At 42.9% G+C, this 16,340-nt stretch overlaps 1 protein-coding gene across 1 annotated transcript; it reads left to right on the top strand.

The window, feature by feature from the left end:
* The first annotated feature begins 7,213 nt into the window (after nt 1-7,213).
* LOC139223714 (malate dehydrogenase, cytoplasmic-like) lies at nt 7,214-16,078 on the top strand. The gene is made up of 9 exons (XM_070855698.1): nt 7,214-7,294; nt 8,415-8,513; nt 9,392-9,488; nt 11,074-11,249; nt 12,973-13,095; nt 14,124-14,300; nt 14,392-14,505; nt 15,028-15,117; nt 15,616-16,078. Exons 1-9 carry the CDS (start codon nt 7,292-7,294, stop codon nt 15,736-15,738), a joined length of 1,002 nt encoding a protein of 333 aa, XP_070711799.1. The 5' UTR covers nt 7,214-7,291; the 3' UTR covers nt 15,739-16,078.
* The last annotated feature ends 262 nt before the right edge of the window (nt 16,079-16,340 follow it).

Below are 16,340 nucleotides of genomic sequence, written 5' to 3'. Positions count from 1 at the left end.
TTACCTCATTCACTCATATCTGACCTCACTGACTTGTTTTTGACCTCACTGACTTGTTTGACCTCACTGACTTGTTTTTGACCTCACTGACTTGTGTTTGACCTCACTGACTTGTTTTTGACCTCACTGACTTGTTTGACCTCACTGACTTGTTTGACCTCACTGACTTGTTTTTGACCTCACTGACTTGTTTGACCTCACTGACTTGTGCTTCAACATAAGCGCCTGGTTTATTTTGGACAGAAGCTGTGAAAACTGAGCAGAGCAGACGAGCTGGGCAGGAAGCCAGAGATATAAAAACCAGTCAAATTTCAAAATAAAACAACCATCCTGCTGTTTTTGGAGGCTACGACACAACAAAGGAGGAATCACACTGATGATGAACACAATTAAAAGTCAGATATCGTCAGAGCAACATCCCCTTTTCCACCAACACTTCCAGGAACTTTTATTACCAGGAACTTAAAAGAATTTCTGGTAATCCATTTTCCACCGCAGGAACTTTTCTCATTTACCCGGAATTTTGAAAAACCTCGTTTCCACCAAAATTACCCGTTAAAAAAACGTTCCCTCGACCCCAAAGTTTCCTAAAAAGCTCCTATAACGTCCTCCATACGTCATCAGCCTGATTTTACTAAATGGAAACACAAACCACACAGATTACCAGGAATTCTTTTACCAGGTAAAAAAAGTTCCTGGTAATAAAAGTTCCTGGAAATGTCGGAGGAAAAAGGGGCTTTTTGCTCCATTTTCCAAACGATCAACGAAGCGAAGCTTGTAGAAGTGCAGAACGCTGCAGGTGTGTTCGACCAATCAGCGTCCTGCAGCACGTAGCCCCGCCCCTCAAAAGTTCCAGGTGATCTAAAAAGTTCCTCCTGGCTTCTAGGAGCTTTCTTCAGGGAAAGTTTTTTCCCTGCGTAATTTATTATTTTTTTTACACTGAAGCAAACACTTGGGGGGGGGGGAAATCGCTGCCTAAATAAAATGCTGTCAGCTGACACTTTTTCTTTTTTACACATTTTATAAACTTAAATTTCCCTTTGAGTCTATTCCAGGTGGAGATCCATGCTCCTGCACCTCCAGCACCTCCTGCACCTCCTGCACCAGCACCTCCTGCACCAGCACCAGCACCTCACTGCAGTCCCTGCTGTCCTCATGTGACCCTTTTTTTTTTTTTGCAGTGACGTCACCCACTCCTACATACAAAACTCCATTGATTTTTTGCTGCATTTAAGCCGCCATTAATTCACACCTGTGATCACACACGGGGAGCTTTAGCAGTTACAGTCTGCGGCTATTTGCGTCCTCAAAATCTTATTAAGGGACTAGACTGACCGCTGCAGCGCGCGCGTGTGTGTGTTAATGTGTGTTAATGTGTGTGTGTGTGTGTGTGTGTGTGTTAATGTGTGTGTATAGGTGGAGGTGTGAGTGAGTGAGCCGAGGAACAACACGCCGAGGAAGTCGAACTGCAGCGCGGGTTAAAGGTTCGCCTGGTGCCGCGGCGGTGTCCGGTCCCACCTGCCTGTCTGTCTCTCTGTCTCCGTTTGGTGTCTACCTGCCTGCCCTCCCTCCATCTCTCTCTCTCTCTCTCTCTCTCTCTCTCTGTATCTATCTCTCTCCTCTCCGGTACCGAGTCCAGTCGCCATTTCTGCTCCAGAGGACGTCCGTTGAGGGCAAACCGACCACCGGCGGGGACCATGTTGACTCTGCTCACTTCCATGTACCTGGTGGTGCGGGCGGTCTCCTCGCAGGTGAGTTTGAAAGCAGCACGGCACGGGATTGATGGGCGGGCTGGCTGGACCACCGCGGGGGACACGCAGATGACCGGGCGTCCTTGAACGCAGCATTAAAAAAAAAAAAAAAGGCGCATTAAAAAGAGCCGGTCGACCGTTAGGAGCCGTTTGGGCGCCATTTCCCCCCCAGAAACAACTAATTTAAAGCGTCTGCGTCAGTTAAGTGAGTCTAATCTTTTATTATTCATTATTCGAGCCGCAGCGGGGAGCAGATGGGTGTCTTGGTGAGGAAACAGCCCCTGTGTGTGTTTTTAAACTTCAGGTGTGGGGAAAATGGCGGCCGGAAACCCGACACCACCTTCATGTAGGTGAAGGGAGAGGGTTGCGTCTTTTCTTTTTCTTTTTCTGACCCCGTCATCATTAATTCAGTGAGAGTCGTCTCCTGCTTGGCAGCTTTGTGGCAGCTTTGGCAAAGCGCTCGGTGCCACAGTGAAGCCGGTCCGGGTGAACAACACCACATCCGGTCACAGCCTTCAAAATAAAACACCCGTGCTCAACCACTGAAAAGTTTTTTTTTTACAACTTTAACAAATTGCTATTAACACACAGGTTGAGGTGATCTTTACACAGACACAGTGCAATAAACTTTTCAGCTGTTATTTGCAGTTTAGCTTGTTTATTTTAAGATATAAGATAAGATATTCCTTTATTAGTACCACAGCAAAATTGGATAGCGTTCAAATAAAAGAATAAATAATGAACTAGTGGGCCGTGATATAAACAGGAGGAGATATAAAAGAAAATAAGTACAGTTTAAACAAGTTTAAAAGCAAGGAACGATATACACAAAAAGGGGAAGATAAAAAGTATTGCTGCTGTAACAGGCGGCCATCTTTTTGTATTTTTTTTTTTTTTTTATTTACTTTGAGGTATGTGTGTGCGCTCCACGACACAACAACTTTAAGTACAAATTATCAACAAGAAAGAACAGCATTTTTCCATTATAGCATTTTTGTATTCTTTATTCTTTCATTTTGATTTTATTTTAAGGATCTGGGTTGATTCATCCCAAGTCCTGAACTGTTTTTAACCTTGTAAAGCCCTTTGTAGCTGTGTATTATTATTATTACTGTCTTATTGTTATTATTATTACTACAGACCCTCAATTGTATGAAAGCCAATTTAGCTACAGGACAAAGAAAAGTCACTTAAGTGGTCATAGTAGATAAAAATAATAATGTTTGTAGTCAAAATTATAAGTGAAAAAATCTGAATATTTACTTGATATCTCAAACTGGAACTAAGTCAAAGTACGGACATATTTAACAACTGACTTTCTGATATTTATATTAAATCAAATTGGTTTTTTTGTATTGTTTCAGAGTTGCTGGAGTAAGTTACTGCTATTTACATGATGGAAAAATCTCCTTTCATAGGTAAATAAATAAAAAACAGATAAGGTAAAAAGCTGCCATGGTAAATTAAAATCAAAATTATGGAACACTTTAACAATATAATGAAATGCAGAATATTTCATGCAAGATTGAATTTAAAAAAATGCACTTCAGGTACTCTGTAAACTTTCTTTGTGAAGTTTATGTTGATGTTTTAAAGGATGCTGTTGTGGTGTGATTAAAAAATGTTTTCTTTAATTAATCCGTAGGTTAATACAAAAAATCATAAAATAAATAAATATAGATAAGACAACAAAAGATAAAATAAAATAAACAACTAAAATTGCTGTCCAAAGACAGAAAAGTTCAAAAAGCATTTCTAAAACTTTACTAAATGTAGAGAACTATTTGCTAATATGCTGTAAAAGCTGCAACATGAAAATCTGCAGTTTCAGAATGTTTGTGCTTTTATTTTGAAGGCTGATTTAGGGGGCTTCCGGCTGTGTGCGCTGTTTTTGCCCCGGCCTTGATGCACAGAGTCCGGGCTGCAGATTATCAGCACCTCGGTCAGCTCCTGCATCCTGTTTTAGCTCCGGGCAGCTGCACACAAACTGAACCCAGCAGGGAGCCCTCAGATCCAACATGGCCGCCGGAAAGTTCACCTCACTGAAACTGACACCTTCTGCTCTCTCTCTGTGAAAGAACATCCACCTCCTGCACTTTTATTCTGCTTCCTCTCAGGTAGCAAAAGTATGTGGACACCTGAACATTCATCTGTTCTGTTGTGACAGCAGTGGGAGTCAAATCACTCCCTTCAGCTCCACCAGACTCCATTCACAGAACTAGTGATTTTACCTCGCAGAACTTGCGTGAGCTTGTGTGACTTTGGTGTGACTTTGGTGTTTTAAGTGGTTAATTTTGGTGTGAATTAACCCTCTCAAATGGCAAAGTCACACAATAACACAGATAAATTAACTGATCAAGACAGCTGTAGAACCAGCAGCCCCTGTGTTCAGTGAGGTAAAATTACTGTTTTTATCAGTGGAGTCTGGTGTGTTTTGAAGAGAGTGATTTTACATAAAACCAAACAAATCTCATTAGAATCACCACCTGAAAGCCCCACCTGATCACCATCAGTTTACGTGAACATTATATTTAGAGTATTTCAGTGCTTTACATTGCTGTCAAAGCCACCAGACTCCATTGACAAAAACAATAATTTTACTTCACACAACATCTGAGTTGATGGTCAGTTGATCAGTTTGTTTATGTTATTGTGTTTAACACAATAATTGTGTTAGCTTCAAATTAATTATTTAAAACACCAAAGTCACACAATAACACAAAGAAACTAACAGATCAAGGAAGCAGTAGACCATCAACTCCTGTGTTGTGTGAGCTAAAATTACTGTTTTTGTGAATGGAGTCTGGTGTGTTTCTGGAGAGCGATATAACAGCTGTTTGTGGTTAAACCAAAAGTGCAAAATGTCAGATGGCAGCAACAGGACAACATAAATATGTGAAATAAGTAAATAATAGTAATAAGCAAGCTGTCTGCTTTAAGTGGAGAGTTTTATTGTCTTATAATTTGAGGAAAATGAGTCAAAAATCCATATCGTGGCAGCATATCTTGCGTCCGTCCCCCTGACTGTTTGGTGTAATCTGGCGTCTTTAGGACGTACAGCTCTATAAATGTCAGCAGATCAGACGGCTCGGATTTACCTCCCGCCGGCCGCAGAGAACCGGCTGAAAACAGGCTGAACGACGAGCTGAAGACTGAACCCGGCGACCTCCTTCAGCGTGAACGTGACCCCCAGTGACCTTTTACCTCTGAGCGTCAAACCGGCCGCCCAGAATAATCCACAGACGTCGCTGTGAACTGTTTTCACTGTTTCAATCCAAATGATAATAAAATCACAACAATCTGTGAGGATAGATTAGATTCTTGTGATCAGATGGACTCTTATTTTGAAATTTGATTATAGGATTTCAGTTTATAGCCACAACCAACATTTTTAAAATACCTTTTGAGTCTAAATCCAGCACATCCAGCCCTGTAGGAAGCTTCTGATTAGCTGGATTAAATTAGCTGATTATTTAAAATTTTCCACAATACATAACCATTTACATTAAGTGTTTAGTGATTATAATCCAAATCCCATTGTTATTTATTACGATTTAAATTGATTAAAGTGATTTAAAACCCACAAATTCACCAATAAAAACAACCTAAAAACTAAACAGGGACTTGGGGTGTTAGTGAAAACAAATCATTAAACATTTAAAAAGCATAAAATATACAGTGACATTTTGTTGCAAGGAGTTTTCAAAGTTTTAAAATGAGAGAAAGGGTTTGATTTTTACATAAAACCAAACAAATCTCATAGAGTATTTTCAGTGCTTTACATTGCTGTCAAAGCCACCAGACTCCATTGACAAAAACAATAATTTTACTGGTCTGCTGCTGTCTCAACTGATCCGTTTGTTTGTGTTATTGTGTGTTACACAGTAATTTTGTTAGCTCCAAATTAATTATTTAAAATACCAAAGTCACACAATAACACAAAGAAACTAACTGATGGAGGCAGCAGCAGAGCAGCAGCTCCTGTGTCCTGTTCTCTAAAATCCCTGTTTTAGTGAATGTAGTCTGGTGTGTGTGCTGTTTGTGGTTAAACCAAAAGGATCTTCCAGGTCTCTCTCTGTAGGGATCCTTTCCATGATGCTGTCACACACTTAGAATAACACTCTGAGCCTGTCAGTGGATCAAACAAGCTCTTTTAGTGGACCTACTGTGATCAGGTGTGTCCTGATCAAGGTTTTCAAGGCCGGGTTCTTGAGGTTCCAGGTGTCCTTAAGTATGTTCCAGGTCCTTAAATTGGCTTTTAAGGAGTTTTCAGGGTCCCACCAGGTTCACTAGGGGTTCGTAAAGAGCATCCTTGAAGGTTTTGAAGGTTGTTTTGGAGGGATTGAAGGGATCCTGGAGAAGTCGTAGTTCCCTGTGTTCTTCAGAGGTTCTCTGCTGAGGTTTTGATGGTCTTTCAAGCTTTTCCAGGGGTTCTTGAAAGGGTTCCAAGCACCCGTGAGGGATTACTAGGGGCTCTTGGATCCAGGGGTATCTGAAAGGCTGCAGTCCTTGAGGGGTTTTGGTTCCTGAGGATGGTCCTGGGGTCATTTAAGTGTTTCAGGGAGTTTCAGGTGGGTTCCTTGGATTTTTGATGGGTTTCTTAAGGCATTCCAGGACTTCTTAAGGGGGATCCTGGAGGATGTGTAGCTCCTGATGGGGGCTCCGAGGGTCCGAGTGTTCTCAAGGTGGTTACATGCATCATTAAAGGGGGTTGTGGAAGTCCTTGAATCCTTGGGAGGGGTTTTGAGGAGTTTAGTTATCCTTAAGTGTTTCCACTGGTTCTTGGCGGTCTTCTAAAAGTCCGTATGGGATCCCGAAGTGGATCCTGGGATACTGAAGGAGCTCTGGTGGTTAAAGTTTAAAGATCCTTGAGGTTTTTCAGGGTTTTTAATACGTTTTGGGGAATTTCCAGCGGGTTTCATGGGTTCTCCGGGATCTCCTCGTGGCATTCCAGGACTTTTTTAAGGGGATTGGTGGGAGATGTGTGGTTCTTGAGAAGAGAAGTTCTTCAGAAGATCCAAGGAATCCTGGTGTAGTAAACAGCGTTGAAGAGTCACCTGGAGGTTCTGGAGAGGCTACGTTTTCACACATATAATCATTGACCTCTTCCTTAGTAAATATCAGGAGTTATTAATTACTTTACAGTTTATGAGAATAAAAACAAAGCGGTGCGTCATTCTGCAGGACAAGCGGTGCAGTCCCACTTCCGGCCACAGGGTGTCGCCAAAGCGCACGCGCCTGAATCTAATTTAAAAAATACCCTTTTTTTAGAAAATCCTCGGCTGTTTAAGGCGTGGGCGGGAGCGGCGTGTCCAGAGCGGTGCATCATGGGAGAGTGAGTTCCTGTGGTGGAGTCGGCTGGGTTGAAAAGCCTGTGTTAGTTTCTTAAAACGACTACAAGTACCGGAGGGAGCGTGGGTCGAGGCGTCTCACCGCCTGACTTTACAATAGGAGGATAGAGGTGACCCTTCCGTCTAGTCCGACTCTGAGCAGGGAGAACAGGCACCGCAGACCCAAAGCATCTCCACCCGCTAGCTAAAATGGTAAGATAGATGGAGCTGCTTGTTGTTTCTTCACCAGATATATAAATAATCTCTTTCATAGCATCATTGTTACGGAAACAATTCAACGTTGTGCGTAATGATGTTGAGATACTTGACATTGACAAGAGGGCGGCAATATCGTGATTTAATTTCACTTTCTTGCTAACTTTAACGCCTTAATGGAGGTTTTCTGTGTGCCGAATTCATGATTGAAGCACCAAGGGCACCGCTGTCATACGCAGTTTGTTGCGCAGCCTCAACACGCAGATTTAGAAGTGATGTTTGCGCAAAACCCCGCAGATTTAACGTTAGGATCTGCAGCCGGGAGTGCGTTATCGTCTCCGCCGGTTTTTTTTAACACCTGCTTATTCTACTGTACATTCATGCATCCGCCTCCATTTTAATGAGGACATGCCGTGGCGTGGCACAGGCGTCAAGTTACATCATCGGCCTCTTCTTTTATTCAGCAGGGGCAGCCAATCATCACGGCAGCTTCTTTAATTCGAATCCCGCTTCACAAACCCGGTGATTTAAGGCCTCCCTGGTTGTCAGACAAGTTGGGCTCACTTGCAGCATGATACGAGGCGATTAGTAAATGCATTGAGAATATGCTTCATTTCGGCTCGTGTTTAAATCACTCTGCATCGTTTTGCAGCGCTACAGAGACGATCTTAAAAGCTGCAGGGTTTGTTTTTTTTAAAAAAAAGTATCTGCTGCTTTATTGGTGGCGTCCATGCCGAATGAAAGAGTGACATCAGCTACTGAAAGTTAAATACACAGTTAGTCTAAATGTCGTGCCTACTCTTGCCAGTACGCAAGGTCATTGTACATTGTAGGATTTTCTTAATGGAGTTTGGTGACAAGTCCTCAAAGGACAGAGGACAGAGGAGGGGGGAGGAGGGGTCACTCCTGAAGGCCTCCTGAAGCAGCAGCAGCCTCACTGTGAGGATCCACGCGTCAAATATAGACTTTACAGCTCTGAAATAACAATGCACGATCCAGCCAGATCACACCAACAATGTACATTACTGCCGCTTCATTCCCTCCTTCTGTTGTTTATGTAGGTCAGTGACACACACACACACACACACATGAACCAAACCTGTCTGTTTCCCTCTAGGCTGAACCAATCCGTGTTGTGGTGACCGGCGCTGCCGGCCAGATTGCCTACTCCCTGCTGTACAGCATCGCCAAGGGAGATGTGTTCGGGAAGGATCAGGTAAGCCTGAACTCCGCTTACATAACCTACAGCACCAGACGAGACCCCTTCCCCCCCCCGAAGCCGATCACTGCACAGATTCCCCGTGTTGGCATCTCTGTTATGTAATGGACTCATCGTGAATAATGCATGTTTTAATGTGGGGGGGCCTTCAGCTTATTGGAGCAGTGATGGGTACGGAGACTATTGAAGACGACCAGAAATAGAAAAAAAAAAAATCACGCCCAGTGCTAATATTTATCAGGAGCTAGCGAACACTTTTAATCTCCAGCAGCATTTGCAACATCCTCTGAAATCCTGAAATGTCTCTCAAAGTGTCAAAGTTGCTGCTTTCGGGATTTAACTGGTGCCGAATTAAAGTATCAACAAGCACTAAAGAGAAACTCTTGACTGTCTCCTGACTGTCGTGTCCCTTCTTGCCGACACGTGAGGTCAAACTACGTTTTGGGTAGTTTTTTGAATGGGGTTTGGTGAGAAGTCCTCTTTTGGACATTGTTGAGTTTATATTATTTATTTGTTTTTCCCAAATTGGTTCATTCCATTCAATATGTGTTCAAGGTATGAATGTGACGTAGTCTTGGACATTAAATCCACTTCAATAGAGTATAACAGATTATAACAGTCAATGAATTTCAGTTGTTAAAGTGCAAAAATGTGTTAAACCTTCTGTAGGATCAGAAATACTCGATCACGAAAGTTTTCCTAATGAAACCTATTTAAAACCTGACCTTTACGTGTCCCTGAATGCAGCCTTGAAAGTCATTTGAAGGTTTCCAGGCTGTGAACTGTTTCCTCTCCGTTTTACTGGGATAAAAACACCTGTAAATGAAATGTTTAGCTGGTTTTCAGGTGTCTCTCTTGTGTTTCTCTCGTGTCAGCCGATCGTCTTGATACTGCTGGACATCCCCCCCATGCTGCCGGTGCTGGACGGAGTCGTCATGGAGCTGCAGGACTGCGCCCTCCCACTGCTGAGGGGTGAGCCGACAGTGAAGCTTTAACCATCACTTTTGTTACTGATTGATCCGCTCGCTATTTAAATCATTCATTGTTTGAACTATAAAACATTTTAAAAAGTCCATTATAGTATCCTAGAACTCCAGGGGGCCTCATCAGGTGCCTTCATTAGTCCGGCAAGTCGTCAAAAACCAAAAAAAATCAGTTTATTGTGATGTAAAACCAATAAAAGCAGCCAATTTTAATTTTTTTTATTGAACAAAACATAACATGCAGCTTCCAACTGGTACAAAGTGGCTACTTCTGTACCGTGTGGGTAAATTATATAAAAATACACAAAGTCTATAAATACATATTGGCGAAAAGAAGGATACAATTAAATAATAAATACATATAATTTTCATATTTGAGAACCTGGAACAATCAATTTTTAAAACATTTTTGCTTAAAAAATGACCAAAAACGATAGAATTAGCTGCTTATTAGTTTTCTGTCGATTGATTAATTGAGTACGTACCAGCGACGAACTGCTTAAACTTATTTGTAAGCTTATTTATTATTTTAGCATTTTAACTGTTTCAGTTTTGTTGTTATCAGTTTTCAGTGGCAGGTAAGTTTAGGAAAAGATGATGGTTTGGGTTCAAATATTCTCTTTATATCTGCCTTCATCTCAACATTAACTGGCCTTAATGATAATAATGATGATAAATAAGATGCACACAGTGTTTCTGAAGCTGGTGTTGAAAGTCTGACATTAATATTTTTATTCTTTTATTTATTTGGGGATAAAAACATGAGGTTATTGTTCTCAGACACAAAAACCTTTTATCACCCGATGAGAACAAAATGTCAAACTTCAGCGTCTTGTTGTTCCACCTGGAGCACATTTAGACACAGAACACACTGGTTTCTTTTTGAGTGTGTTATTTGTCCTCCATAACCTCCACCGTCTGCTGCCAGGAGGAGGAGGAGGAGGAGGAAGGCGGGTTTGAAATGTGGCCTCTGATTGGCCGGCGGCAGCAGCACCGCCGCGGCCAATAAGAGCGGCGGAGGGGAGATGAACCCCGACTGAAGTCCAGGCCGATAGCGGCGCGGTCGCTTTTAACGACCGGGCAGCGAACGCATCTTATCGGCGGGATCGGCCGCGGCAGCAGGAAGTTATCTGCTCTGAAATGGAGACTTGAGATAAACAGAGAGTCTGATGTGAGGATGTAAAGTAACGGCAGGAAAAGTGAAGCGAGAGTAGAAAAGAAAAAGAAATCAATACACGTTATCAGTGACCTTATCGTTATCAATATGTTCCCCTATCAGGACGGCCTCTGTTATCTCTACGGGACGGATAAGATCAGTCCAACGGGGCGTTAATAAATAAATAAATGTCAATAAAATATACAGTAAAAATCATCTATGAAGTCTGTGAATAAGAAAAAATATAAATAAAATCTATAATTGATAAAACTGCTTTACACTAATGTTAATTATTGATCTCTAACTGTTAATGAACATTAAAGAGATCATAAAAACTATAAAACGTGACCCAAGTTCTCTAGAAGACGATAAAAGAGACTCTGGAATGAACAAAGTGACGTCACTGCTTCCTTCACAGAGGTGATCCCCACCGACAAGGTGGAGGTGGGCTTCAAGGACATCGACGCCGCCATCTTGGTGGGCTCCATGCCCAGGAAGGAGGGGATGGAGAGGAAGGACCTGCTGAAGGCCAACGTGGCCATCTTCAAGACTCAGGGATCCGCCCTGGACAAGTACGCCAAGAAGACCGTGAAGGTGACGCCTCGGTGTTTCTACGTTTAATGTCAGTTTGTTCGTTTGTTCATCCGTGATGTTCTTATGGAAAAGTCGTGGATTTAGTTGTTTGATCGTACGGCGTCGTGTTCGGTGTTCATGATCAGAGTCCACTGTGACGCCTTGTTGAATCCTCCTCGTTTGATTGCTAATGTGTTTATTTTACATGAATATTCAGATGATGGAATATTTCTGAAGAGCTTCCATGTAACCCAGCGACTCTTTTATTGGATTTTAGTGCTTCTTTTATTTTATATTAACCCTTTCATGCATTTATTATAATAACCTCAGTGTTTTTATTCTGCTTTAGGCTGAAAAACAAGATTTAAATTTTTATTTTTTTTCCCAACCCATATTTTATAAAGATGTTTTTACATGTCCACTAGTTGAAATACAGCTACTGATGCATGACGTACAATCCAGTGGACATGTGATTAATCATCATTTCCTCCCAATATAAAATCAATAGTTGGAAAATGTAGTAATTGCATGACTCCTTAGATGTTACTTGGTATCCCCATATGTTTCTTATCTGCAAGAGTTTCTTTTTCTAGAAGGTTTGAACAGAAGAAAATGAGCACCTTGGTGTTTCTGTCTGTCTGTCGGCCATCTTGGCTTCACTCTGAGTGGATGAGATGATGCAGCAGCTTCACTGTAGCGGCTGATGTGCAACTACGCCATCAAAACTCATGCATATACAAGAAAACAGCTTCTCTGTGCATGAAAGGGTTCATATTTTTGTGGAAGATTCCTCTTATTTTTCCACGTAATGCGACACAGTGACTCTAAAGCACTGAAATCCAATGTATAAAGAGGCGTGTCCTGTTTGTTTAAACAATACAAAAAAACTCCTCCATGATTATTACTGCACTTAAACACGAGGAAATGAAAGTGCTTATCCAGCGTCTCCCGTCCGAAGCTCTTTTCTCTGCTCTTCACGCTAACGCTCACAGCAGCTTTACGTTCCTGCTGAGCTCTAATCTGGAGAAGTTCCTCTGTGTGTTTGCGGTCATGCGTCGCCCTGCACTGTGTTTAAAAAGTCCACAGGAGGTGGATCAGCAGGAGGCCCCCTAATGACCCAAAGTCCTCCGCGAGGCCCCGCGTCACTGTGACGAAAGAGGCCAAAGGTCAAGGCTTCACATGTCGGGAACCTGTGGAGCAAAGAAAACAGCCTGACGTTGAGCCCTGTGGGGCCTTTCAGCTGTTTTCACTCTGGAAAGAATCAATCAATCTTTATATTTATAACAATAAATTCATAACAGCGTTACCTCAGAGCGCTTTACATAAAGAGCAGCTCAGACCAAACTCTCTAATTAGAGAAGAGTTGAAGAAAACCTTAAGTCTGCATAGAAAATAGTATTTAGACATCAAACTTATATTCTCCTCTGAAGGAAAATATTAAAGTTGGCTTGTGATTCACCCTCCAATGTGATTATATACATAAAATCTGTCTGGTGAAACAGATTCTCCTCAGAAAGAGTCCAAGCACCTGCAGAAAACAGATCATTTCACATAAAGTTTGTCAGCAGAAAACCTCTTTTATGAAGGTTTCTACTCCGTAAAGACGACACAACAGACGTCAGTTCTCTTGCCACTGTGTCTGAGAGGAGGAAGTAAAGCTGCAGCACTGAGGATGTCTTCCTGGAGGTAAAACTCTTGATTTCAACCTTCAGGTCTGACGCAGCTGTTTTCATTTCCACGTCAGGTCTTGGTGGTCGGAAACCCGGCGAACACCAACTGTCTGATCGCCTCCAAGTCTGCTCCATCCATCCCCAAAGAGAACTTCTCCTGCCTGACCCGCCTGGACCACAACAGAGCCAGCTCCCAGGTAGAAACACTCACGTCACCTAATCTTTAACACCCACTTCTAACTTAAGACCACATGTGACCCTCCAGCAGCACTTTGAGGAAGTGAAACCAGACAAAATGTCTTTTCAACATGAATGTGTGTCTAAAGAGGAAATTAACAGGGGTTTATTTCTGTTTCTGAGGTGAGCTGATTTAGTTTCCTGGTCAGTAGTATGTCAGTAGTTTTTCACCCCTCTGTTCAGTTACATCTAATGGTAACGTTATACTCGTCTGAGCCGCGTTTTTAGCCGATTTGTTTACATTTTGGTGAGCTCATGCCGTTAAAAGCACGCCGAATACGCTGTTAGCAGTTCCTGTTTGCAGCGCGGCCGTAGATGTACAGACGGTTATCAGTGGGTGAGTCTGACACCGGAGAAAACTTAAACATGCGGTGATTCTCAGGCAAGTTCTGAAGCGATTTCTAGGTGTGTTTAAGTTGGTGATTTACATCAGAAGTGTCTAAGTTTAGTCAAATATACAGAGTTTTGATGTTTGTGTGTCACTTCACTGCAGTAATTTCAGAAAAAAGTCTAAATTAGTCTAATTAATGAAACCTAGTCAAGCGCTCCAGCAGGTAGGCCGGCCCTTAGCAACGCCCCTAGCAACAGAGACGATAACTGGTCCCTGAGCTGATGCTTCCCAAACTGAATAAAAACCACAGTGAGGCGCTTCGCTGGCTCAGAGCTCAGAAATCTGCTGGAAAACATCATTTACATCCACAGATTTCGCTTTTACGTCCTCCGACCTCACCTGTATTTTAAGCTAGTAGCGGTTAATGCTAAGCTAACGAGCTTTGGTAGTGAAGCATTGTTCAGACAGTCAAACTGGTTGATTTCTGTTCTGATCATCAAACAATCGAATTCAACAACAAAACCATCAGTTTTGTGTCTGTGTCGTCGTTTTGCTCCCCTTCTGTTGCCATGGAAACGGCGGACTGGTATCGGTATTTCGGTGGTTTCGGTTGGTTAATGATCGGTGGACAGAGCTTAACCTGAGCGTTACCTGCAGGTGGCGATGCGCTGCGGCGTCTCCTCTGACAAAGTGAAGAACGTCATCATCTGGGGGAACCACTCCTCCACCCAGTACCCCGACGTCCACCACGCCAAGGTCAACGTCCACGGCACCGAGACGCCCGCCTACGACGCCGTCAAGGACGAAGCCTGGCTGAGAGGAGACTTCATCTCTGTGAGCACAACTCTTCTTCTACTCTTTTTTTTTTTTTTCCTTCCTGTTTGTAGTTTCTGTCCTCTTTTCAAACCTCCTCCTCCTCCTGCAGACGGTGCAGCTGCGCGGTGCAGCCGTCATCAAGGCGAGGAAGCTGTCCAGCGCCATGTCTGCCGCCAAGGCCATCTGTGACCACATGAGGGACATCTGGTTCGGCACCCAGGAGGTCAGTGTGGGAGGGAGAGAGGGAGAGAGGGACAAGTTGTAGCGCTTTGAACTAAACCCTCCAGATCTCTGAAAGTTTTAAATAAGCCAGAAGAAGGTTTCAAGGCCGTTGAAGTGTTGCAGTTTAGTCGGCAATGAGTGGAGGAGCACAGACTTTAGTCAGTGTTAGTCAGTGTGCAGGTCTCTACAAACCTTCTTCTTCTTCATGTCCCTAAAATGTGTCCAACCTCAGCTAGAAGGTTCCAGAAGTCACTAAAGCAGAATGAGTGAGAAAAGACTTCAGACTGGGAGAAACATGGAGAAAATCCAGGAGTCAGACATGTTGTTCATCAGAGGAGACTAAAGAAAGACAGAGAACATGTTGATCCAGAACAACAGGAACACTATAGACCTCCACTACACACTAACACACTGACTAACTAGCACACAAACACACACACACACACACTATAGACCTCCACTACACACTGACACACTGATGTGTGGTAGATTCAGACCGACTAAAGCTGCTGTTTCCTGACAGAGTGAGTTCATCTCCATGGGCGTGTACGCTGCTGGAAACCCCTACGGCATCCCAGAGGACCTCATCTACTCCTTCCCCGTAGAGATCAAGGTGAGTCCGACCAATTCATCCCCACACACACACGCACCAGACTCCATTGAGAAAAGTACGATTTTTACCCTGTAGAAGACGGGAGTACCGCTGCCTTGATTGGTTAGTGTGTTTGTGTTAATTTGTGATTTTGGTGTTTTTAAAGGGTGAGTTCAGCTCCAACATAATGTCCTGTAACACACAATGTCTCAAACAAATGTACTAATCAAGGCAGAGGTAGACCAGCAGCTCCTGTGTTCTGTGAGGTAAAATTACTGTTTTGGTCAATGGAGTCTGGTGGGTTTGAGTAGAAGTAGCAAAACAATTCAGAAAGTTTCAGTGACCAAAGATGAGTTTTTCCCTGAAAACTTGGTGGGAGGGGATTCTCAGTTAGTTGTCAGTTGTTTCGTATGATATTAAGAACCAAAGACGAGACACACTTCAGTGATATGTTTTAAAACCCACACAGAAATATTAAAAAGTTCAACCTGTGACTTCCCCTCCTCCTCCTCCATTCAGAACAAGACCTGGAAAATGGTCGAAGGACTCCCCATCAACGACTTCTCCCGCGCCAAGATGGACGCCACGGCGGCCGAGCTGGTGGAGGAGCGAGACACTGCCCTGGACTTCCTGTCCCAGTGACTGCCGCCCCCTGCTGGCCAACAGCAGCACTTAGTTCCCCTGAAGACCGGCTGCTCGCGGCTCTGAAGAAAAACCCTCCACTCTTACTAAACGTCCCAGCTGCCGTCTGTGTGTCCTCTCTCTCTGTCTGTCTGTCTGTCTGTCTGCGTGTCTGTCTGTCTGTCTGTGTGAGAGTCACTTGGCCACTTCTTCAGGTCGTCAAACAAACCTGTTTTAACGACCACATCTGGCCTCCTCTGTGGGAGAATGTCTCTGTTGGTAGATGATGATAACGCACACTTCTTAGTCCAGAAACTGTAACGGAAACCAGTTACACCAATAAACACAACGAGGAAACTGACGGGAATCAGGCCTCTTTTGTGCGTCCGTGAAGTCTCATCAGGTTAATTCAGTAACGGGGAGCAGGTTTGAGCCTGAACGCCACACACTGATTTACAACATGTTTTTATTTAGACAAATTTATATTAGTTTAAATTATTTATTTTATTTTGAGTATTTATATTAAAATTCAGTCTGAAATAGATATTTTTAAAATATATTTCTCAATGTTTTTTAATTTGAGTTATACAAAATATGATCTTATTATTTTAGCTTTTTTTTAA

This window comes from Pempheris klunzingeri, chromosome 3 (genome assembly GCF_042242105.1).
Source record: "Pempheris klunzingeri isolate RE-2024b chromosome 3, fPemKlu1.hap1, whole genome shotgun sequence".
Taxonomy (NCBI): domain Eukaryota; kingdom Metazoa; phylum Chordata; class Actinopteri; order Acropomatiformes; family Pempheridae; genus Pempheris; species Pempheris klunzingeri.
This window is presented reverse-complemented; position numbering and strand designations above follow the sequence as displayed.